General features: G+C 39.9%; 1 protein-coding gene across 1 annotated transcript in view; it reads right to left on the reverse strand.

Annotated features, from left to right (window-relative positions):
- Window positions 1-25,839, reverse strand: part of CMYA5 (cardiomyopathy associated 5) — an 87,172-nt gene that overhangs the window by 30,286 nt on the left and 31,047 nt on the right. Inside the window, exons 2-7 of the mRNA XM_072958455.1 lie at window positions 22,521-24,865; window positions 14,392-22,214; window positions 8,304-8,399; window positions 6,706-6,939; window positions 5,077-5,099; window positions 714-832 (exon numbers count right to left, since the gene is read on the reverse strand). Coding sequence (XP_072814556.1) covers window positions 714-832; window positions 5,077-5,099; window positions 6,706-6,939; window positions 8,304-8,399; window positions 14,392-22,214; window positions 22,521-24,865 — 10,640 coding nt within the window. The remainder of the gene's footprint in view (window positions 1-713; window positions 833-5,076; window positions 5,100-6,705; window positions 6,940-8,303; window positions 8,400-14,391; window positions 22,215-22,520; window positions 24,866-25,839) is intronic.

The following is a 25,839-nucleotide window of genomic DNA, read 5'->3' on the forward strand; positions in this document are numbered from 1 at the left end:
GGAAGTTGTCTTTAAGGTGGCTTTGAAAGACTAAAGCATCTTTTAAGGAGGGCATCTCAGTACATTTTACAGTAAGTATTACTTGGTTACTTCACTGAAATACAGCAGCTTTGAAAAAATCTAAATGAATCTCATTGTCTTGTTTGTTAAAATAGCACATTAAAAAATATTTTGAAGAGCCGGCAGGATGCTTTTGACAGCTGAGTAGGAGGCTCCTGGCCACAGAGCATGATGCTGCGCTGTTAGTTCTCTAAGTTAATCTGTTTAGTTTGAAAAAAGGAAAAAGAGCTCAACTGAAGAGGGGAAAAAACACTCATAAGGAAAAATCTGTTCAACACATATGAAAATATTTTATTTCTTTTTCCTTCTATACCTAGCTGCTGGCATGAAGCAAATAATCTCTAGAAGACAGACAGAGAAAAATCCTATTTTAAAAGGAAAAAAAGAGGAGACCCTTTGATTCTATTGCTACTTCCTCCCACCTCCTCAATATCCCAGCACAGTCATAAAGCTTCAAATGGAGATGCAGTTTATAACTGAAATGGTATACTAGTCTCACGCTTTATTTCAGAGTCTAGCTTTCTAGCTTTAAATTCTTACAACTGAGATTTTTCTTTTTCCAGTTATAGCTCCTTACGTTCAGAAACTTTACAAAACAAAGAAGGAAAAACTGCCAAATCTCATCAAGGCAATCAATATATTAAAGTTCCTACCAGCCACTTGTTTTAACATCTGGTCACTTCTTGCTGAGCCGTCATCATAATGTTCAAAACGTGAAAACGCAGCAGGCATTTTCTCTAGAGAAGCAGTGCTCTCCATTGCAGAAAGCAACCTATCAAGGGAAAATACGTCTATATAAGTCAAGAAATTATTAACATACAAAATGAAAGCTAAAAAATTGTTCAAAATGAAGGTGGTGGTGGTAGTTTTTGTGAGGCACTGTATCCAAAAAGTTTCAAATTTGTTTCAAAATCTGGATATATATGTCTAAAGTCTATTCTTAGGCTTCTTTAGTGCAACTGGTAATATGAGAAACTCCATTCCTAGATCCTTAAATCTGAATCAATTCCCTCGAATTATACAGCCTTAATTTTGCATCTATAAAGTTAGTCCTAAAAATGATTACATTTTAATGATCATTTTTATTTCCTAAAAATATAAAGGTTCTGCAAATCACTGTGTGATGTCTTTGCTGTTTTCAACCCTCACTATTATACATTTAGCTGTTAGAAAATAAGTTCACCTACTATGTGCCAAGTACTGTTCTGGGTACTGAGGATACGGCAGTGAAGGAGGATAAAGTCTATCCATTCTTAATAAAAGACTAAACAAGCCACAGTACATAAATGAATAGCTTTTGATACTCAAGACCCTCTTGGGAGAGATGCCAATAAACATTAACTCTTAGCATTGTTGGTATCCAGGTAAAACCTGGACTTAAAAAACCATATTGAATCAGAAGACGGAAAGGGGGAAGAAGAGATCACAAAAGCATTTATCTTTAGCATGAAGAGCCTAAAATTTGGTTAGGAGCTCTCCCCTCACAGAGGACTGGAATCTTCCAGCCATAAGTCAACCACTCGGAGCTCCATTGGCTCTGTAATCATGGACTTTTCGGCTTGGGCAGTACAGACCCACCCCTAAGCCTATGCATCTGCTGTTGGAATTTTCTTCTCCTGGATACTTACATAGACCCTTCTTTACTTAATTTAGGTCTCTCTTCAAACGTCAGCTCCTCAGAGAAGCTGTATGCTACTAACACAGCAATGTGGGTCCCCTCTATTCTTTACTCTGTTGCAATTTTTTCCTCAAACTTATCACAACCTATTTGTTTTGGTCTGTCTATTTTACCTGAACATAATCTACATGCAAAAAAAAAAGGACTTTGCTGGGTTCACTACTGTATTGGCACATAGTAGGCTTTTAATAAATATATTTTGAATGAATAAGAGGACAAGGTTTTATTTGGGTGAAAAATGTCAGGATCTTAGGTCTGGGAAATTTTTTTTATCACTGTGAGGGAGAAAGATTATAAAATATAACTGAAATATTTAAAGAGTGTCTTTAAATATTTACTTGTGCTAGGAATAATAAAATTCACTAATCATCTGATTTGGGAGAGATGGTTCCAGTAGGGGCTTCGAAGAGGAAGGGGCATTGAGGCTGAGTCTTAAAGAATGAGTAGGAGTTTCCTGGGCAGAAAAGAAGAGTATGGGTGTTGCAGAGAGAAGAACAGCGTGAACAAAGTCACAGAGTTGTGAAAGAGTATGACACACTCAAGGGCCAGAGGGGACAGTGGGCCTCCTTGAGAACTGGGAAATGGAGACAGAGATGAAATAGAAAGGTGATTTTTGGCTTGACTGAGAAGAGCCTGCCGAGAGTTTACATTTTATTTCTTAAGGCAGGGAGAGCCACAGAATTGTTTACACAAGGGAAGCTTAAAAAAGAATGCCCTGGCACAAGTCTGGGTGAGGATGAGAGCCAGTAGTCTACAGAGGTAGTGAGGTCGGTTGGGAGGACTCCAGGATGCTATAGGTGAGGGAAGACAACAGGAGCCCTAGTTAACGCTTTGGGGGTGCAGAGGGTGGAAATAATAGACTCAAAATGAACACACAGGGGTCATTAGTGCACATTTTAAGCCCTCTCAATACTTGTCACTGACTAAATGGAGGACTTTTTGTAGCACAGAAGCTCTGGCTGTAGACAGAACACGTGATATATTTGAGTTTTCCCTTGACCTGCTCAACTTTAACATCAGCGTGTGTAGGGGCAAGTGGACATGTTTTTATGAATAAGTTCCACAATGATTGTGACTCTCTTCTTCATTATTATAACACAAAAGAACAAAACAGAGGGGGAAAAAATGCATCCTCTTAACAGAACAGCATTTTCTAAGCAAATGTGTTTTTCAAAATATGCAAATTTTGAGTCTAAATATGCTTGACAGCATTCTTTAATTAAAGCATTTTCAGTGTCAAGAAAAATCATTTAATATACAAGCACTGCCTTTAGAGATATAATATGATGGGAGGGAGAAAAAGTGGCAAGGAAAAAAACGTAGGTAATTAGCACCTCTCATAGAAAGCAACACCAAGAACACAGACTTGGAGGCAGAAATTGTCTTGAGGACATAAAAGACTTCTTTTTAATGAAAAAAATCAAGCTTCATCAAATGTGTGCATGTTTAACAGGATTTTCTTTAATTGCTCGTACTTCTTCGAATCCTGAATTTTGTTGTCCTTTTTCTTTACAGAAAAATAAAGTTATCCCAAGTGTACTCTCCTTTAGGCAACATGCAGCTTCAGCAAAGATTAATTCATTGCCAATTGGATAATTAATTAAAAATTAATTAAAATGACATGCAGATGAACAAGTTCAAGCACAAAACCAAGGAAATGGTATTTAGAATTAAATGGATGCCAATTCATATTAGCAAGTTAATATTCTAATGTTTAGAAAAGCAAAAATCCGAAACTATAGCATTTTTAAGGGTAAACACATTTGCAAATTTTCATTCACCAAATTTTCCTGCCAATCAGTATCCTCCACGAGTGGATAAAAATATAACAAACAAGCAAATATGCCTCTACACTGTCTCGTGCATATGGAATGGCACTATTTTGTGGTGGGATAAACATCAATAGTACTTAGAAGAAATGTCGAATTTTTTTAAAACATAAAGAAAACTAAGAGCAAGCCCTGGGTATCAGTTTCCAGACCTGCCAGGTGTGCCCCTGACTCCTGTGTGAGAACTGGTAAACGTGCAGTTGCCTGGTCCCATCCTGGATTCTCATGTAGCAGATCTAGGGTGGGGCTTTGGTTTAATAAATGGCACAGGTACTTCATGTGTGACCAGCTGGGGGCACCACCGGGCCAGGGGACAGGTTGTTATAAACCAGAAGTACTCAACCCTGCCTGCATATTAAAATCCCCTAGCAAGCTTAAAAAATGCCCCGGCCACACCCCACACCAATTAAACTAGAATCTCAGGATGTCAGATTCAGGCATCAGCGTTTTTTAAAGCTCCCTAGGTAATTCTATTTATAACAGAGTCACTGTAATAAAATCCTTATTGATCAAAGCCAATATTAATATACACATTATTTTCTTAAAGCCTATTGGCAATATTCTGTTGAACAGAATTTTTTTTAAAGGTAAACAGGATTCATCTGTGCAATTTTCACTACCTACAAAAAAAAAATCAGGTTTCTAACATAAATTCACTTTTCTATATTTTAATACAAATCTCTGATTTTAGTTTATGCTATTTCACAATTTGTCATTGAATGAAATAAACTGAAGATAACATTTACAATTTTAGCAACTTACATTAAAGGGGTAAAAATGATTTTAAAAAAAATTAGGCTCAATCAGTAGGAAAGACCTCAAGGGCAGAAGGGAACTGGATCAGATCAGAAGGAGCATTTCACTATCAGATGCTCCAGAAGATAAACATAGGTCTGCTGTTATGTGTTTTTATAGACAACATTTCCCAATTTCTTGTTGAATGTTTTGCCTTTTAAATGAATGAAGACTTTCTCTTAGACTGAGTGTGAAAAACAACAAAAACAAAACAAAATCAAAAGAGGAAGATTCATTTGGGTGTACTGAGCAGAAAGAGAGGATAAATGCATACCTGTCTTTTGAAGAGATAATGAGAGAACATTCCATTAAGATTACATAAGTTATCAAATTACTCAAGGCAGACATGAATGATTCTTTCAAAAACTCATATTTAACCAATAAGTCTAAGTATCCACAAATGTTCTGTGTGCAGTGACAGGAAAGATGGTCTGGTCTAGATTGGGTTGGAAATACAGAACACATCTCAAGGAAGCAGTTAAAAATCTACATTATGGTAATTGCTATTTAACTAAAGCACATGCAATATTCTTTCAAAGCTGTCATTTAGTTTTTAAAAGCACTGTGTCTAAAAGTGCAAATCCAGTAGCTCACTAAATGTATGTATTTTTTTTAACCGGCAGCTCATTTTCTATAAAGCATGAAAATATTAAAAATAAAGCATACAGTCATGCTATTCTCAGTCACCACTACACTGTGCCATGTTTTATATACCTTTCATTGATTTCCTCAAACGACTTACGGGGGATTGAGAGAGAGAATGAGAGAAAGAGGGAGAGAGGGAGAGAGGGGGAGAGAGAGAGAGAGAGAGAGACTAATTAGCAAAAAAAAGAAAAACCAAGCTAGAGGGTTAAGATTATATATGTTCTAAACTCATGACTCCTCAGCTACCCCTGAGGCTGTTTCTCTTTGGGGGCTTCAGCTCAGGCAGCAAAGAAATTAGTGCTCAGAAGGGGTGGGGGCCAGGGAGTCTGGGATGGTGGCTTTAGTTTCCGCTTCTGCTCTGCTCTCTACCCTCAACCAGGCCAGAAACAAGTTGCTTATGCTCTGCTGCTTTATTCATTAAAAAATGCCTTAGCTTCCAGAATAGAATTCTTTGAAGCAAGAAAAATGACTTAAAATTGTTCAATGTGAGAGATACAGCAAAAATGTAATCAGTAGTTATCTCTGGGTGATACCTTCTCTACGCTTTTCTGTATTTTACAAATTTTCTAAAATGGATATATATTATTCTTAGAATCAGGGAAAAATGTTTTCTTTTTTGCAACTTATTCTAGAGAGAAGAAAACATTCTTATCAGACAAAGGTAAGGTTTTTAGGGAACACAAAGCACTTCATTAATTTTATACTTCACATAAAAGTGAAGTATGCCTAGTTTTAAAATATTAAAGCCTCGCCTTAGTTAAGCATAAAGCAACAGAATGATTTTCATCCTCCTTTGAGGATGCCATGCCCACCTCACCCAAACTGCCCCTGAACGGAGGCATCCCTAATGGCAAATCAAAAACCTAACATGGCCCCATCTTGCCTTGCTCTCTCTCCAGACTTTATTTGAGGGCTGGGAGGACTGAGGAGCTTGGAAAGGGAGGTTACTACTTAACATAGAACAGTGTTTTCTTCTGGTTTGACAATTAGATTTGGAATTGCCCTCAGGGAAAACATCTCCATTACTCCTGGTTAATCCTGGCTTCCTGGAGATCCAGTATTCTAGGGACAGTTCTAGGGGATTAGAAAAGCAAAGAGCTGCTTCTGTGTGCCATCTGAGGAGCACCCAAGGGAATCTCCGTCCTCAAGGTACTTGTTTGATTTAAGGAATCTGGTCCCTAGGAAGACTCTTCTAAAAAAACCAACACGTCACCCGAGAGAGGTATCATATCACGTCATCCTTCTGCAAGCTGAATGTGAATGCTACTCTCCACTTCGTGAGGCTGACTGAATGGTCCCTCTGAGAGGTCATTTCAGATTAGGGAGTGGAGTGGAAGGGACAGGCTCTGGAGATCAGGCCACTCAGAGGGAGCATGGTATGAATAAAGTTTTCAGGCTGCTCTCCCTCCCTCTTAGAAGTTGACCAATCCACTGTGACAGAATGGGCAGGTGATGCTGTGGCCTGGCTTCTCTGTATCCTTCAGCTGGATCTTGGTATTATGGCTTTAAGGATTTGCTGGGCCTTTAGTTGCTGCCAATAGCATCAGACATGCCCTAATGGTTTTTTGAAATCAGAATTATAGAAACTCTACACAGAGATAGATGTGATCTTAGGGAATATTATAAGATGAATTTTTTAAAGAAGATTTGGGCCATAGTGGGTTTAAGGTGCCTTGGTGTGTTTTAAGTGGTGCTTACGGTCAGGAAAACGGTCTCGTCAAGCTCCTCGGCTTCCCTCACGATGGTCTCCAGGGTGTCCTTGGCAGTATCCATGCTCTGCAGAAAGTGGACCATCTGGTCGTGCAGGAACTCCATCTTCTTTTTCTTCACTTCCTCAAAGCTCTGGGCTTTCTCGTCATACTGCGCTAAAACCTTCTTCATCATTTCCTCGTTCTGTTCTTCTAGCTTTTTCTCATTTTTACTACAGTTTTCCTAAAACAAAAACCCCAACCAAGAAAAAACAAGCAAAAAAACCCACTTCTTAATGAAACAAAAAGTGTGTGTGTTTAAGAGAAATATCTTTTAGAGAATTAACCTCTGGCATCCTAAAAGAACCACAGATTACATGCAGTCTAAATGCCCAGCCCACCAACTCCCTTTACCATAGCTAGCTTTGCAGTAAAATTCACTATAAGTTGACTATCAAGAAGGATTTCGTTAATGAAACAGACGCACAAAAATTTGTACGGCAGTCTTGCCCACACTCATTCTCACATAAAATGTGAAAGTGTCATGAAGATGAATGAAGATCCATGACCGTCAGGTAGTAGAGAGGGTTTAATGCCATTTTCACACCTCACTAAAATCACAGAGCAAGAGAGGGAACAGCCAGGATAATGGACAGGGTGCTTCCTTCATAAATGATCTGCAGGGAAGGGGCAGCTTCCCCCAGAGCAAGAGAAACTTTATTGCCCACATGGACAAACTTAGATGCTTAGCTGTCCTCAGGAGAGGACTAGTGATAAGGTGATCATATTATTTACTGTGTAAAAGGAACACTTTGGTGGGGCTGGGGAATGACACTAAAAATAATCAGCAGTTGTTAACTGATCTTCTACAGGAGTTAAACACACTCTCACAAGCAAAGTAGGACATGGAGTCACCCTAGTGGTGGGGAAGCAGTGTAACAGCCTTCTGCAGGGGCCCGCTGCCAGTTGTGATTGATAAGTAAGGATGCCTGGGCTGTGTCTGTATGGATGGAGCATTGCTACCTGCTTCCTTCACTGTAGAGGGAGCAGAGGCCAGCAGGAACTCATCAGAGACAGCTGGTACCAAGAGAGACATTCATCTGTCCTGGGCATGGAACACTGGGCAGTGCGTTAGAGCACCTCTACAGAGCTAACCCAGTGACAGGCAAGTCAGAACTCAGACCTGAATTCATATCTTGGCTCTCAACTTTCTATCAACTTACTATGACCATGGGTAATATACTTAACTCTTAAGTCTCAGTTTCTTATCTATAAAATGGGAACAATAAAACAATAGCTCCTATTTCATATGGTTATTGTGAGGATTAAATTGAATAAAATATGTAAATCATTTGCCCTATCACAGTAAATGCCCAATAAATGTGTATGTGTTTCCAAGGGCAAGTCATTTTTCCTTAATCAGAAAGTAGTCTCACTGATGACACACTGAGAGAAGACTTAAGGACTTTACTTTTAATGGAACAAAACCAACAATGGCAAACCACATATGCACACACAAACCCCAAGTCAGGTCCTTTTAGCTTAGAATCATTTACTTCTGATGCCATGAGCAAACCAAGTCAAAGTAAAAATGATAAGGTAACTTACCTCAATGGTATTAAAAAAGGATTCTATCTCACTAACAAAAGCCTCAATCCTCAAGGACTTTTCTTGTAAATCTTCTAGAAATTCTGCTAACTGAACCTGAAGAAAAGAATTAAGATATTCTTAGTATATGACATTTGAGAAAAGAACTTCAAGCAGTGAGTTCCAATTTCCTTATGAATTTAGTATGATTGGTAGAGATTCATTATACTATGTTCACTAGCAAATCAATCTTCAAATTTTCTTTGAGCTTCATTTAAGTTGACTATAGGATAATGTATGATAAGCAATTAGGAGACTTGTGTGTGAAAGCAACAGACAGTTTATTTTCTTATGCAAGAGAAAGGACTTCTTAGTAAGTTGTTAAGTTCAAAGCATACTTGTTTTAGTAAACTATGAATTTAATTCTTTCTCCTTAGTAAGTCCTCGATTTTCATATATTGTCTTTCCTCTAAGAGAGCAGACTTTTTGCTGAACTGGTCCAACATATCTGAGTAGCCTCCTCATATATGCACCAAACGGATTCAGGTGTGCCTGCAGCGCCTGACTCTCAAAAGGTGAAGAGTGTCACCAGGCCAGAAGTCTAGCATACCAAATGATGAAAACTATCTACTAAAGAGAACTTGAGGCTCTAATGATCCTTCAAGGGTTAAAAAAAACTCAAGGAGTGACAGTCAACTAGAAAATGTCTGGGTGATGTGGGAAGATGGTAGCTATTAGTTATAAATCTAGCTATAATCTATGCTGTGAAGCTTAACAAGTAACAGAATAAAAGAGCTTCCGTCTGCCTGATTCTATCCACTAGCCACAGAATGAGAGAGAAATTACCTTGAGAGAAGTCCCTTGAGGATTTAGCCTCTGCTTCCCTCTACAGCCCCTGCCTCTTGTCCCCAAGTCTCCAGGCTCCTCTCACACAAGCCCCACCTTTCCTTGGACTCTTTCACCTATGTGCCTTTTCATTTGGCATTCTCCAACTCTTGACTGTCCTCCTTGTCCTTGTTTGCTGGAAGAAGTCCATCTAATTTAATTACCCAAGCTTCACCTTTTCGAGATATCGTCCAGTCCCTCTCCACCTTTTCATTCCCTCCCAAAAGGTTTGTTTCTCAGAACACTGTGCTCCCGCAATGCTATATTATTTTGGAGAACTGTAAGTCCACCTTTTATTTTTGTTTTCATTCCCAATGATCAGTACAGTTCCTGGCATGGAATGGGAGGTCAATTAATATTAAGAAAGAAGGAAGGGAGAGAATGAAGGGAGAAAATAAGTGACAGATAAAAGATAAGCCACCACATTGGGGATGGGGTTGTGGGAGAAGCCAGGACCTGGATAATCTGCAGATGCAGCCATCAGTTCCAGAATAGTCATAACTGGCCCACTCACAAGATGCCAGAGAATTCTCAAGTGACAACTTTTAAAATTTATTTTTAATTTTCAAAAATTGCCAACCAACTCAATCTTCACAGTTGATTTAATGAAACGAAGCAAGCCTCTTTGGCTTAGTCAAATAGTTACCCCCTTCTCTTCCTCATATTATGGAGAAGATCTGGGGGGAAAAACTTTAAAATGGTTTTAAAGGCAGAGACATATCTCCCTGCTTTTGAAATTTGTTTTAAATTAAGAGTATTTAGACAGCATTTTTTTAATTTCTAAAACTCAGAGAGATAAACAAAACATAATTAAGAAGGCTGAAAAAATCTAGTCTTTCTGCTGACAGTGCTCAGTAGTTATGTTAACAAAACCAAGTGTTATCAAAGAATAGAGCACATTTGACTGGTGCTAATACACCCTAATGCCTGAGATTTCATAAAAGAAATTGACTCATGCCCTACCTCCAAACTTTATCAGGTAAAGTCTGAACAAAATTTCACCCTGGAGGACGGTGGTCAAGATGGTGGAGTGGTAGGACCACAAGCTCGCCTCTCCTCGTGACTACAAAGAAACCACAACTGAATGCTAAACAACCATCGAGAAAAGACTGGAACCTAGCAAAAAAGATCTTCTGCAACATAAAGAAGGAATCATAGCAAGATGGCAGGAGGGCCATGCTCACAATATAATTGGGCCCCAAACCCCTCATGTGGGCAACCCACAAGCTGAAGATTTGTTAAGTCACAGAGGCCCTCCCATAGAAGTGAGAGCTCTAAGCTCCAAGTCAGGCTCCCCAGCTCAGGTCCCGGCATTGGGAAGAGAAGGAGACCCCAGGATATCTGGTTTTGAAGGCCAGGAGGCTTGGCTCTGGGAGCCTCACGGGACTAGGGTAAACAGAAACTCCATTCACTTGAGAAGCGTACACGGAAACTCACGTGCACCAGGTCTAAAGACAGAGGCAGTGATTTCATAGGAACCTGGACCAGACCTGCCTGCTGGATTTGGAGGGTCTCCTGGGGACGTGGAGGACTGCTGCGGCTCACTCAGGGGACATAAAAACTGGTGGTGGACGTTCCAGGAATGTTAATCTACATGAGCTTTCCTGGAGGCTGACATTTTGATTGCATCAATAGCACCAAGACCTAGCCCCACCCAACAGTCTGTCGGGAAGCCTCAGGCCAAACAACATACAGGGTGGGTACAAAGCCACACCCATAATCAGAGTTCCTAAACCACAAAGACCCCTAGACACAGCCCTACCCACCACAGGTCCAGGACCAAGCTTCTTCCAGCAGCGGGCAGGCACTGGCTCCTCCTGCCAGGAAACCTGCATAAGCCTCTAGTCCAGCCTCATCCACCAGGGGCAGATACTAGAAATAAGAAAACAATAATCCCAAAGCTTGTGGAAGGAATCCACAAACATATAGAAAGATAGACAATATGAGGTGGCAAAGGAGTATCTTCCAGGCCAAGGTACAAGATAAAATCCCAGAAGGAGAAATAAGTGATGATGAGATAGGTAATTTATTTGAGAAAGAGTTTCAAGTAATGATGGCCAAGATGTTCAGAGAACTCAAGAGGAATATAGATGCACAGAGCGAAGTTTTTAGCAAAGAGTTGGAAAATATAAAGAATACCCAAACAGAGCTGAAGAATAAAATCACTGAGATGAACAATACACTAGAAGAAACCAAGAATAGACTAAATGAGGCAGAAGAACAGATCAGTGAGCTAGAAGACAGACTAGCAGAAATCACTACTTTAGAACAGAAAAAAGAAAAAAGAATGAAAAGAAACGAGGCTAGTTTAAGAGAACTCTGGGACAACATGAAGTGCTCTAATATTTGCATTATAGGGGTCCCAGGAAGAGAAGAGAGGGAGAAAGGACCTGAGAAATTTTTTGGAGAAATAATAACTGAAAACTTTCCCAACTTGGTAAAGGAAACAGTCATCCAAGTCTTGGAAACGCTGGGAGTACCACACAGAATCAACCCAAAGAGGAACACACCAAAGCACATTGTCATCAAATTGACAACAATTAAGGATAAGGAGAAAATATTAAAATTAGCAAGAGAACAGCAATGAATAACATACAAGGGAACTCCCATAAGGTTATCAGCTGATTTTTCAGCAGAAACCTTACAGGCCAGAAGGGAGTGGCTCGATACATTTAAAGTGATGAAAGGGGGAACTTACAACCAAGAATACTCTATCCAGCAAGGCTCTCATTCAGACTTGATGGAGAAATCAAAAGCTTCACAGATAAACAAAAGCTAAAAGATTTCAGCACCACCAAACCAGCTTTACAACAAATGTTAAAGGACCTTCTCTAGTCATCAAATCATAAGAAAAGAGAACAAAAAGAAGAAAGAAAAAGAAAGAGAGAGAGACCTACAAAAGATTGTTTTGGCTGTTCAGCATCTTTTATGGTTCCTTATAAATTTTGGAACTGTTTGTTCTAGTTCTGTGAGGAATGTCGTGAGTATTTTGATGGGGGTTGTGTTGGATCTGTGGATTGCTTTGGGTAGTGTGGCCATTTTGATAGTGTTGATTCTTCCAATCCAAGAGCACAAGAAATCTTTCCATTTCTCTGTGTCATTTCAGTTTTCAGAGTATAGGTAGCCTCCTTGGTTAAATTTATTTCTAGGTATTTTGTTGTTCTTGATGTAATTAAAATGTCTCTGCCAGTTATAAAATTCTGGTTTTTGAAGTGGGAAAAAAAGTGAATGAAGGGCTGCAAATGGTAAAATAGCCTTGTTTTTTATGGGTGAGTTGTATTCCATTACATATACTGCATCTCCATTATCTATTCAACTACTGATGTGCACTTAGGATTCTTCTATATCTTGGCAATTATAAATAATGTTGCTGTTAATAGCAGGGTGTATGTATCTTTTTGAGTTAATTCTTATTTTGTGGTTGGCTTTATTCCTTTGATAACTATGTAAGTTTAAACAGCTAAAGCTCTAAACATTCTCAGAAGCAATGAACAGTACATATATGTAAATTTAAAAACACATGTGCAGTAAAAAAAAATTTATCAAGCCATGAAAGACATAGAAGAAACTTAAAAGACATATTACTAAATGAAAGAAGTCACTCTGAAAAGGCTACAAATCATACCTGTATGATTCCAACCAAATGACATTTTGGAAAAGGCACAGCTATAGAAACAATAAAAAGATCATGGTTGCCAGGAGTTGGGGAGAGGGAGGGAGGGAGGAATGAATAGATGGAGCACAAGGGATTTTTAGGGCAATGAAATTATTCTGTATGATACTGTAGTGGTGGCTACATGTCATTATGTATTTGTCAAAACCCATAGAATGTACAACATCAAGAGTGAACCCTATTGTAAACCATGGACTTTGGTTGATAATAATGTGCCCATGTTGGTTCATCGATTGTACAAAATATGCCACACTGATGAGGGATGTTGAGAATAGGGGAGGATATATATGTGAATGGGGAGGGCTATGTGGGAACTCTGTATTTTCTGCTCAATTCTGTTGTGAACCTGAAACCACTCTAAAAGAATAAAGTCTATTAAAAAAATTTTCACCCTGGAGAAACAGAACCAATATCATACAAGTTGAGAAGGATTACTTTTCTAGAAAAAAAAAATTAAAAGCCAAGGTTCTAATACGTTATCTTACTGAATCAAAATGAGCCTGACAATTAGTTAACAGTGACCTAACTGAATAATTATATTGCAAATTGCTACCATTAGGAAGGCACTGAGCAGAGTAACATGGATACACAGTCAAGAGCATGAGCTTTGGCATCAGGAAGATCTGGGTACCAATCCTAGTTCTGTTTTCTATGACCTTGGACTTAAACTCTCTGAGCCCATTTTGTAATCTGCAAATTGATGACCATGGCATGGTTGTTGTGAGGATTAAAAGATATCTTGAATATAAAGAATTTAACACCTTGCCTGGCCCATAGTAAGGGCTCAACTGTTATTACTGGCAATTTTAGATCATTCTGGCTACTGTATGGCCAAGAGACTGATGAGATAAGAGTTGGGGTCCTGGTTAGAAGGCCACTGAAAGGTAGATGAGAATCTTAAAGACTAAATGCTAGATTTCCAATAGTATCCCTGGGGAAGTGGAGTATTTATAATCACATACATAAGGATATATATTGTGACTAACTTTCTGACGTTGGGAGTCTATAGATAAAGCCAGAAAGAATGCAAAGGTTTTCCATTTCTAGCATCAGTTTTATAAATAAAGACGAAATGTAGAGAAAATCAAAATTTAAAATGTCTTACTGTCTTGAGTATTTTATAAAACTTGCAATAAAATGGTCAATGTAATATGTGTGTATTTTTAAAGGATGATATTGCAGATAACAGAAAATAAATTATGTTTATGCTCAAATGCCTATGTTTTAATTTAAAATTACTTGCCTTTTTGGGACAATGTTAAGGGCTACTGACAAAAGATAAGATACCTCAAAGGCAGTGCCCCTGTGTTATTTATTCTGGTATCCCCAGAATCTAGAAGAATACCTGGCACATAGTATGCATCCAGTAAGTGTTTGTCACACTGATCTTAACTAAGTAACTAGGGAAATATCCTTAGGGTTTTTTTTTTAAACTATTATATCTAAAGATGAATATATCAAATATTGGTCATTTTTAAAATTTAGAAAATGAGAAAACAAATTAAATGTCTATATATTATTATGCACTTACATGCTTTAAAATCTATTTACCTTTACAGCACTTATAGCTGTATCAAGTGTTGAAATCTCATGGTCTTTGTGGGTGCCAAACATCTTGTCAACGGCAGAAATTGGGCTTTTACAAGTGTAGCAATATGTGTCAATCTGGGACTTTTTCAGTTCCTTCTGGTCCTTCTCGGTTACCAACTCTGACAATAACTGGTCTTGTTCTGTCATCTCTCTGCCCAACTCTCTCTGTTCAGCAGACATACTTTGTTCCACCTCACTCACAAATTCATTTTCACTGATATGTTCAAAGGATTCCTTTCCTTGAGATAACACATCTTCAGGGGTGGATTCTGAATACAGGTCTTCTGATAAAGTATCTTGAGTAACCACCTCGTAATTCAGGGATTCAGCAAATTCATACTCATCCTGAACAGGGCTATTGCGGAGCATGTCTTCTCTCGGCTCAGGTGGGACTATTACTGGAGGTTCTTCTTGCAGTGTTTCTTGAACACAAGTTGCACCAGATGCAAATTCTTCCTCTGGGAAGGACACTTGTACTGGGACATTCAGACTGACCTCTAGATTTGCATTTGCTGCTTCATTACTCTGACCACTAGTTTCATCTACTCTCTCTAGGACGTGATGGGTGTCTTCAAAGGGAATAGCATAGCTTATTTTCTGGGTAACCACCTTGACTTCCTCAGTGATGGGAGCTTTCCTCTGCATAGCTACATTGTCAAGGGTCTCCATGTGGCCTACTGATTCTCCCTCCCTGTAAGCAGCTTTCTGATCCTCTTCTAGACTCTTCTCCCCCAAAGTCATTCCAAACCTCTCCCAGATTTCCTCTTCTGCAATTATTGGTTGATGTGAATCATCCTTACCAACTGGTTTTTCTTCTAGACCTTGGCTTTGGTCCTTTTCAGTTACAGATATATCATGGAGGATGTCATCTTTGAGTACGTACTTCTCAAAATATATTCCTGTTTCATTATCAGTGTCAGAACTTCTGCTTGGGAATGATGCCTCAGAATTCACACTGTCACCTTCAGAAGCTGTCTCCCCTTCTTTCTTTTCCTCTCCAACTGCTTCTTCATACAGATCTTTGTATAAAAATGAAAGTGCAGGTGGCTCCTCCAGAAGTTCAGGATTAATGGCTTTAGCAGTGGTAGGAAATATCTGAGTTCGTGACAAAACTCCTTCTTCTGCATCAAATAGAGGCATCCCAGGTGACTTGGAGTCTGTATCTCTGTTTATGGTCTTTGCAGCATCTCTGTCAGCTGATGTTTGAATAACCAGAGACTTTTGGGTCTCTGGGTCAGATAATTTGTTGTAGTCCTTTTCTAGTCCATAAAAACTTTCATCTAATTTCACCAAGTCATATTCATGCTCTAGGGCACTTTCCTCTGAACCTTCTGGGAAAGAGGCAGTTTCTTCTGGAACTTCCTTTGACAGTTCTGCTTCAACATTTAATTTCCATGGAGCTTTCTGTTTCTCTGGGTCTGGGGAGATGTTATAATCAATCAATGTATACTTTTCAAAATAATCCTCTTCACTGGGAATTGTGGGCTGATTAAAGGCTAAATTACTAGTCTCTAAATCTGTGGCTATCTCCTCTTTCGTTGTATGAGTATCCTTTTGTTTGTTTTCTTTCAATGGTGTAACTTTTTTATCAGAATCTTCTAACATGCTCTTTAATGTTTTATGGAAATCAACCACCTCACTCTCATCATGGAGGGATATAGGTTTAAATGAGGACTTCTCTTCCAAATATTCTAACTTATCTTGCATTTGTTCACTTTCTTCCTGATCAACTGAAGAAATAAATGCAGGAGCATGAATATTCAATATCTCACAACCTTCAGAAATGATACTGAAGGCACTCTTTTGATCTTCTGAAAGCCCAGCTGGCTTGCTAGTCATTGTAAACTTTTCATCTTTTACATATGTGTCTTCAGGCTCCTTGGAAACCATCTTATCAGTGCTGATTGTTGATGCATTAGTTATAAATTGAGCATAGTTACTGCTTGCTGGAGAGTGTGGTTCATTTACATGGGCATCTTCCACAGCCTCCAAGTGGTGCTTTGAAACAAGAACAGATTGTTCAGACATTTCAGATGTTTGATCTTTAGATGTTTGAGTAGTATGGACTGTATGCCTATCTGGAGTCAGTTCTGACCACGGTATTTCTTGTTTTTTCACTGTACTAATTTCTGGAGACACTCCTGAAACAAGTGTTTGTGGTTTCACAGATGACAGCAAGTACAGCGGTGTTTCTAAGCTCTTTGTTTCACTAAAAGGCCGATCTAAAGTCTTTTGAGATTCTTCAGATGGAGATCCTTGTTTCACACTTTCTTTTGTGGTATCTACTGAAGAACCTTGTGGCATGTCTGACACTGTGACCTGTCCCTTTTCTTCATTGTGTCTCACCACATCCCTGCTTGACTTTTCCAATGCCAGATTCTCTTCCTTGGGTAAAGAGTGATCATCTGTTTCATCACAAGGAAGCTCCACTGGAAGGAAAGTCTTGGTTTTCTCCACTGAAACTTTACATTCTTCTAATGGATGTGGTTGGGTTCCTACTGCCTTTATTTCCCTTATTTCTGGGTAAGCCTCTGGGAGCATACCTTCTGATTTTTCAGTAACTGCTGTAGTCTTAACTAATGAAAATGGTCGAGTTTCACCCAAAGAAAGACTGAAAGAGATATCTGATTCTTCAGGCACACGCCCGGCTATATTCACAGAATGAGGCTGAATTTCCTGCTGTTTCTTTCCTTCCAAAAGTACATGTGACTGCTTTTCTTTTTCTTCTTCTTTCTCCTCCTCAGTAATCTTGTATCTTTCTTTGTGGTCTTCATTTTGATAGACCTCCTGAAGCACAGCAGGAGCTTTCGATTCTTCCAATTGAACAGGGCTAGATCCACGTGTAACGTGAGCCTTCTCTATTTCATTATTATCTCTAAGCTCTAATGGGGCTACAGTTTCTCGTTTTTCTGCCAGCATCTTCTTCTCTGCCAAGGTATGTGATCTGGTTTCCAAGTTATCTTTCTCCTCAGTTGGGCTAACAGACCTGAGTTTTATTTCCTCTTCAGACATTTTCAAAGAACTAGGTTTTGGTATTTCTTTCTTTAGTCTGTCTTCACCAAGATCAATTAAACTGCCTTTAGATTCTTCTACTGGCAAAATTATTGGCTCTGGCCTCTCTGATGCCTTCATGATATTTTCACTTGCAAAGCTAGATGAAGCTGATTTTGGCTGTTGTGGCACCTTGTCTACTGCATCAAATGAAGAGAGTGATTTTTCTTTTTGATCACTTCTTGGCTCTTTCTTAAAAATAGAAATATTCCACTTAGATGGAGGGGAGATTTCTGGCTTCTGGGCACTCTTAGTATCAGTGACATGAAGAGGAACAGCATTTTTGGCTTCTTCCATAATGGATTTCTCAGCCATCGGAAAATAAGATGGAATTCCAAGATGTCCCTCACCATCAGTGGAAGTAACTACTGAGTTTAGGTCCATTTCCTCTGGGTAGTCTAGGACTTCTTCCTTTCCATAAGATTTAACTAAAGTACCCCTGGATTCTTCAGCAGTTTTAGGTTTGGCCTCTGGCACTAGCTGATCAGCTGGTCTCTCAGTTGCATGAACGTCAGCTGGAACTGTATCTCTTGGCTTGATCACAGTCACTGCTTTTTCTACAGACGGACTTGGCTGAGCTTCCACATCTTCTTTTTCAGCAACTTTGTTATCTGGAGTGCTTGATCGAAAAAACAAACTGGACACCCACGATGTGAAAGCTGAAATTCCCTTCTTTCCCTTTTCCTCAGAAAGGCCTGGCTCCCCTGCCTTCTGCTGCTTGGGCAGCTTTTGTGTCACCTCGGGTGACTCTGGGGGTTGAGCAGCTTCATCTTGGGTTGAGGAGAGGGGTTTTATTTGTGTGGGCACCTGCACTTCAGCTGCTGGTTTCCCTCCCTCATTAGCATCATCTACAACCTTGGACTGAACCACTTTTGGTTCTTCTAATGGCTTCTCCACAGGTAAAGGAGATGGACTCCTGTGTGCCTCTTTTTCACTGCCTAATGCAGGTTCTGCACCTTCTGCCAGGAAATGGGCTGCTTTGGCAAGAGAGGGAATCATTTCTGATTTGACCTGTTTCATTGATGGACCAGACACTGGTTTCTGGAGGATTCTTTCAGGTGGCTGTTTCATTTCTTCCAGGCTGTCTTCTTTGCAAGGCCTGGAAAATTCTGTGTTTGCTTCCTCTGATAAACTTTCATTCCCCACAGAAGAAAGGGTCTGCTTCCCCTCTGCTTCATTTCCCTCCACATTTCCGGCTGGAACTAAAGATTTTGCTGTGGGGGCCAGCTTTATGTCTTCAGAAGAATACGTTTTAGTTGATAAGGTCTCTACGTTATCACTGGAGATATTGAGAGTAGACACTGGTTCTTCCAACGATAGGGGAGAGTCTTTCGCAGAATGTGACAGAACCTGCTTTCTGATTTCAGTTGCATGGCCTTTATCCGAAAGAGCAGCCTTGAGCTGCTCTGTCACCAGATCACTGCTGCCAGAGGAACCCAGTTCTGCAGGTCCTTGGGCTATTTCTTCATGATGACTTACCAAATCTCTTTCTGGCTTTTTTAGCATCCAGTTTTCATCCTCTGGAGAAATAAGGTCCTTTTTCATGTGTGTTTCTTTAATATCTGTAGGCTCAGTTGTCATAAATGATTTTGATTCTTCCAATGGCAAATTTTCATTCTTAAATGAAAATTGTTTCATACCCAGATCTTGTTTATCTGCAAAAGACCTGGCTACATCAGGTAATTTAACAGCTTGATCTGAATGAAGTGTTTTTTCAGGCTTCTCTTGTTCCACAAGGAGGTCAGAAGAAGTGATCTCTGATGGTTCCGTTGTGCTCTGGGGTACATGAAGTGATTTTGGTTGGTCAGTTTCTTCATTTGGTTTAGTTACAGTATCTCCTGTCACTTGCGCCTTCAAATTTCCTGTTGGCAGTAATGGGCTTATTTCTTCTTGTTTTTCCCCCTTTTTAAAGTCAGCTGAGTGGTTCAACTCCTCTGATAGTCCTTTTAAAGAAAAAGTATATGACTGAAGTTCTTCTATGTTGTCTCCTTCAACTAGAGAGGAAAATAATTCTTTTGACCCTAAGCTGACTACCTTAGGAGAGAAAGATTTAACTTCTTGAATGTGAGGTTCTTTACTAAGGCATGATGGAACCTCTAAAATTTCAGGCACTGTAGTTGTCACGTGAAGTTCCCTGTTTTCTTCTTCACTTTCTCCTCTGCTCCTAAGCTCAGCTAGGCCCTTTTCTAAGACAGAATCCCCTGTTTCAGTTATGGGAGGTTTTATTTGTTTTGTATCTACAGATCCCCTTTCCCTACCACTAGTGAATTCTGAGGCAGTATTTGGTAATTCTAATACTTGATGTAGCTTGTCTTCCTTCTCAGTTTCCAAAGAGAGAACTGTCAGAGCAAAATCTTGTTTTTCTGATAGGAAATCTTCTTGAACTATGGAAGATGTCTCTCTTGCCTGTTTGTTCTTATCATCACTGAGGGTTGGTAATGCTGGAACTAAAGCTTCTGATGCTAAATGTTCCAGCTCAGGAGAAGAACTTGCCATGTCCTCATTTTTGCCTTTTGGAACTATACGTTTGGGTTCAGGTGACACATTCTCTGAGGAAGTAAGTTCAGTTTCTCTTTTCTTTGTCTCACCACCTAGGTTGAGTGAAAGCACGTGTTCAGGTCTTGACACCTCTGAGGGAGACACAGACCTTTTTTCCTGTGATAAATCCAAACATTCAGAGTTGAGGACTATAGAAAATGAAAGACCTTGTTCATTTTCCACCCTTGCTTCCTTAGATACATCTGAGTGCTGAGAAGACACTGTTTTGGTTATTGGCAACTCAGGTTTAACTTCTTCAGCTTCTACCTTTGACAAAGTAGAATGCTCTGAAATGGAACATACGTTTTGAGGTAAATCAAATTTAATTTCTTTCTCTACTTCTGACCAAGCTGGACGTTTGGAGGCAGCAGTTTCAGTGGGAGAAGAACTAGCTTTAATTGCTATCTCTCCTTCTTCTTTAAGAAGTGAATCCTCATCTGTGGGTATTACCAGCGGTGGCAAGCCACTTCCTAATTCACTCTCTCCTACTTTTGCTAAGACTGGATGTTCAGTAGGGGTGGTAAGAGATAAGTCTGTTGGGTTTTCTTCTTTTGATAATTTGGGTAAGCTTGAATCATGCTTAGTTACAGATGTTGTGGTTATTGAAGAACTGAGTTCAATTTCTTTCTTTATTTCTTCTGACAAAGCTGGAAATTCTGGTATGGGGGGTCCATGCTTAACTTCCTTTTCCACTCCTGGTGAAGCTGAATGTAGTACACTAGGTGTACCAGTTATTTTAGAATCATGTTTCACTTCTGTTTTCACTGCTGACAAAATCTGAGGTCCAGATAAAAGTGTTTCTTTTAAAGCCGAATATGGTTTTATTACTTCAGCCTCATTCTCTGATAACATTCTCTGCTCTAGTTCAGATGCCACAGTTGGAGCTAAGTTGGGTTTGACAGTCTTCTTTGGCTCATCTACCAAGTCAGGCAGAACTGAATATTTCATCCCAGACTCTAGAACATTTGGAGGCCAAGGCTCCATTTCTTGATCCCGTGGTACATGTGCTGTAGCTTCTTGAGAATCCGGCACAATTTCTTCCTTACTTTTAATGTTTAATAAAGCCATCTGTTCATTGGCAGCTTTTAGAGTGAGTGATGCTTTGGGTTCTTGTTCTTTCTTAATTGTGTGATCTGAATCAGGTGAAACTGAACACTGAGATGTAGGCAAAAGTGGTTTGATTTCTTCCTTTCTCACAGATGACTGTTCAGGTGAAGAAACAGGTGTTGCAGCTACTGATGAACTAGTCTTAATTTCCCCTTTCACTGATTCACTGTTTAAATATGACAGAATCAAGTCTTCAGACTCAGGTTCTACATATTCTCGAGTTCTCTGCTTCTGTGACAAAATGAGATATTCAGATACAGATGTTGAGATTGTTTGAGCGTCTGGCTTAATTTCTGCTTTCTCTGATTCATTTGTTGAAGGTAGCCAACTCAAATCTTCAGGTGAAGACATCAAAGGAGAAGGTTCAGCTCTCTGCTTCTGTGATGAACTTAGATACTCAGGTACAGGTGTAGAAGCTGTTGATGGAATTTCTTCCTCATCTGCTTCTGAGAAGCCAGAATATCCTGAAGCAGACATTGCAGTTAACAATGAATCAGGCTCAATTTCATTTTTGTTTGTTTCTTGGATCCTGTATGGTGGGATTGAAGCTTGTGATGCTGAGTCTGGAGAAAAAAGTTCAGCTTCTTCAGTGTCTTCATCCGACAAAATAGTGTGTTCAGATGGTGATGTTAAACATATTGGAGAGTCACACTCAAATTCTCTTTTCTCTGTTTCCTGAGTTGCATAGGGTGGAAATGAGAATTCTGACACAAAAGCAGAGTCTGGAGAAAAAGGTCCAATGTCTTCTTGGTCTTCTGAGAAATTCATGGGTGAGGAGGCACCTTCTAGATTTAAAGGGGATCTACAGACAACTTCTTCCTCCTGTGATTCTGGTGTTGCATATGGTGGTACTGAAAATTCAGAAGCAGTGATGGAAGAGGGTGTGTACCGCTCCATTTCTACTGTGTCTTCTTCTGATAGGACCACATGTTCAGATGGGCTGGCTGAAAGTGGTGGGGCCTGGCATTCAGAAGTCACCTCAGCTGGGTATGGTGGGAGAGAGTGTTCAGATACAGGGGCCACTTCTGGGAAATACAATCCAGTGTCTTCCTTCTCTTCTTCTGACAGAATCTTGTGCTCAGAAACACCTTTTGATTTTAATGCAGAGACATCATCAATTAGTTTCGTTGGAGATTCCTGGGTTACATTTGGTGGAACTGCATATTGGGAGGTCAGTGTTGATTCTGGTGCGAAATTCTCATTCCCTAGGTTCTCTTCCTCTGACAGGATCGCGTGTTCAGATGGGCTGGCTGAAAGTGGTGGGGCCTGGCATTCAGAAGTCACCTCAGCTAGGTATGATGGGAGAGAGTGTTCAGATACAGGGGCCACTTCTGGGAAATACAATCCAGTGTCTTCCTTCTCTTCTTCTGACAGAATCTTGTGCTCAGAAACACCTTTTGATTTTAATGCAGAGACATCATCAATTAGTTTCGTTGGAGATTCCTGGGTTACATTTGGTGGAACTGCATATTGGGAGGTCAGTGTTGATTCTGGTGTGAAATTCTCATTTCCTAGATTCTCTTCTTCTGATAGGACCATGTATTCAGATGTATCAGTTGAAAGTGGTGGGGCCTGGCATTCAGAAGTCAACTCAGTTGGGTATGGTGGGAGAGAGTGTTCAGATACAGAGGCCTCACCTGGGGAATATGGTCCAGTGTCTTCCTTCTCTTCTTCTGGCAGAATCATGGGCTCAGAAACAATTTCTGATTTTACTGGGGTCTTATGGTCAGTTTTCTTCAGTGACTCTTTTGTTGCCTGTGATGAAATTAAAAATTCAGCAGCAGATGTGGAATCTGGTGTGTCACGCCCACTTTCTGAGGCCTCTTCTCCGGATAGGACCGTGTGTTCCGATGTAAATGTTGAAAACAGGGGGGACTGGCATTCAGGAGTCATCTCCATTGTGGATGGTGAGAAAGAGTGTTCAGATACAGAGGCTGAAGCTGGGGAATAAGGCTCAAGTTCATCATTCTCTTCAGATAAAACTGCATGTTCAGACAGAGCTTTTACATTGGATGGAGAAACTGACTCAACCTCTTGCTTCTCTAGTTCATAGTTCAAATCCTGTGGAACCGAATACTCTGATACAAAAGCAGAATCAGTAGAGACAGACTCATTTTCCTCTCTTTCTTCTTCAGACAAAGCAACATGTTCAGGTTTTGATGTTGTCAGTAATGGCAGAATGGTCTCCTCTTCCTGCTCCACTTCAGGGGCCAAGCGTGGTAGGAAGGGCTCCTCAGAAGCTGATGGACTTTCTGGGTAATCAAGTTCTATGATCTCTTCTTCCACTACATTAGAATCTTCAGGTTCAGGGGTAGCAGACATTGGTAGAGATGTTTCTGTGTCTTCTTTCTCTGGTTCCTCTAACATTAGAGGTTCAGAAAGAGAAATGGATGGCTCTGGCACGTTTTCTTCCTTCTCTCCTTTGACACTGAGATGAGGAAGGGTCAGCTCTTCAGAGACTGGTTCTGCCCTTTCTAGTGAAGTCACATCCAGCTCTTCTCTCTCGGGGGCAAAATCTTCCTGGATAGATGCTGCCAGACCTGGTGTACCTGTTTCCAGAGAATCCTTCTCTGCCTCCAGTGAAATGGAATGGTCAGCAGAAAACACAGCTTCCTTCTTTACTTCATCCACTAAAGACGGTGAGACTGAAGAGTCATACTCTGCAGTTGTAGTCTCTTGTGTATTGGCCTCAGATTCTTCCTTTGCTGTTTCCAGGAACGCAGCTGCGGATGTATCTGGTGTTGAAGAGAAAGGCTCCATTTCTCGGGGTTTTGCTTCATCAGTTGGCGGTTGCGGCACTGACTGTGGAGGGCTGAGCTGTGTTTCTTGTTCCACTGTGTCATTACTTGTATAGGAGGAAGGTGTGTGCTTGGTGGCAGATGCAGCCCTTAGAGGAGAATCAATGTAAGTTTTCTTTTGATCTTCACGACCGAAGAAGGAGGTCAGGGACTTTGATCCTTCAGAGAGTGCACCTCTCCAGGGTGATGCAAGCTCTTTTACTTTATCAACTTCTATGCTTTTGACTACTAATTTGCCTGTTTTGGAAACTACATTAGAATCACGATTGCCCACATCTGGCTCTAGACTAATGGATGCATCTTTCCCCTTCCTATAATGTATTTCTTTGATAACATAACCCTTTGGCAATGTCCCATAAAATTGTAGAGGAATTAATTCTTCTTTAACAGAATTAAACATCTTAATTTTATATTGTACTGTTCCTATGTATACGGGCCTTAACACTAATGGCTTGTACTCTTTGTATATTGCCCCCGTAATAGGAGCTGTATTTGAGGCGGTCTTCTTTTTTCTCATTGTATCATAAATGCCAGTAGATGACTTTTCTTTTTGGGTGTTTAGTACCTTGCTTTCTGAAATTAAAGGATTACTTTTTTTGTTTGCTGGGACATCTTGGGAGTCAAAAGAGCTTCTTTTTTTGTTGCCTTTCCGACGTAACGATGGAGAGCCATGCTTTGACTTAGGCTTTCTTTTCCGAACCCTTTTAACTCCATCCACAATAAAGGAAACACTCCCTGGAGGGGAATTCACGGTTGACCCTTCCAGACTACATACACCAGAAGTCTGACTTTCTTCCGAGGCCCAAGGAGTGGAAGACCTACTTGAATTGGTCTCCCAGGTTATTCCACTATCTTCACGTTGAACTGTTACCATGGAAAAGGAGGGGTCAGATATGATACACTTCTGCTTGGTCTTGCCCTCTTCATCCTGGTCTGATAATCTGTAGTAAATAACAACATGATTAATAAGTATATGTGTATTAATAATAAAAACATTATATTAATTACATATTATAACAATAAGTAAATATTCTATTTTTACAAGGTAAAGGATTAACATGACATTAAAATATACAGATAAATTGGGCCATCCATATCAAAAATATGGAACTATACAAAATAAAGTTTAAAAATTGAAGTTAGGATACCAAATACAATAACACACCCCAGGCTGGAATGAATCAATATCCTGAAAAGTTAATAAAAAGGGCTGAAGTTCATAATCTTTCCCTATCAGGCTTGCCCCCCAGACCCCCATGGCTCACCCAGTCACTCAGGGCCACGGTCTAGTCACTAGGACCTTCCTAATGGCTCTTGTACCTGTGCCATCTCTGTAACTACTATCACCATCCTGACCTACCTTTTTATCACGTCACCCTAGATTATTTCATTAGCTTCTTAACAGGTTAGCTGGTATCATGTTTACCTCCTATTCTCTCCACCCTCAATCCATCCTGCTTATCTTTCCAGATCAGCTTTACTAAAAAATTTTATCATGCCACCTCCTGCTCAAGAATGTCAGGAAATTCCTCATATCTGTAGAAAAATAAGTTCAAAATACGTAACTCTCTGATAACAAGCTGACCTTATTTCCAAGTACCACTTCTACTCTACCCTTACATGGTACATTTCTAATTTAACTACATAATTCACTGTCTAGTCAACATATCATGGGAACTCTGTGCCAGGGCCATGAAGGAAAAATAATGAATACAGAGATTTCACAAAAAACATCAGCCTGCTGTGTCTGTAGTTTCCTCATCTGTAAACCAGGGATCATAATAGAACCTACCTCATGGGGTTGCTGTGAGGATTAAATTAGTTAACACACATGAAGTGCTTAGAAAAGGTGCCTGGCATGTGGTCAGCTCACCATAAACATTATCTGTAATCAGGCCTTCTGTATGATCATTGA

The sequence above is a fragment of the Vicugna pacos genome, chromosome 3 (assembly GCF_048564905.1).
Source record: "Vicugna pacos chromosome 3, VicPac4, whole genome shotgun sequence".
Taxonomy (NCBI): domain Eukaryota; kingdom Metazoa; phylum Chordata; class Mammalia; order Artiodactyla; family Camelidae; genus Vicugna; species Vicugna pacos.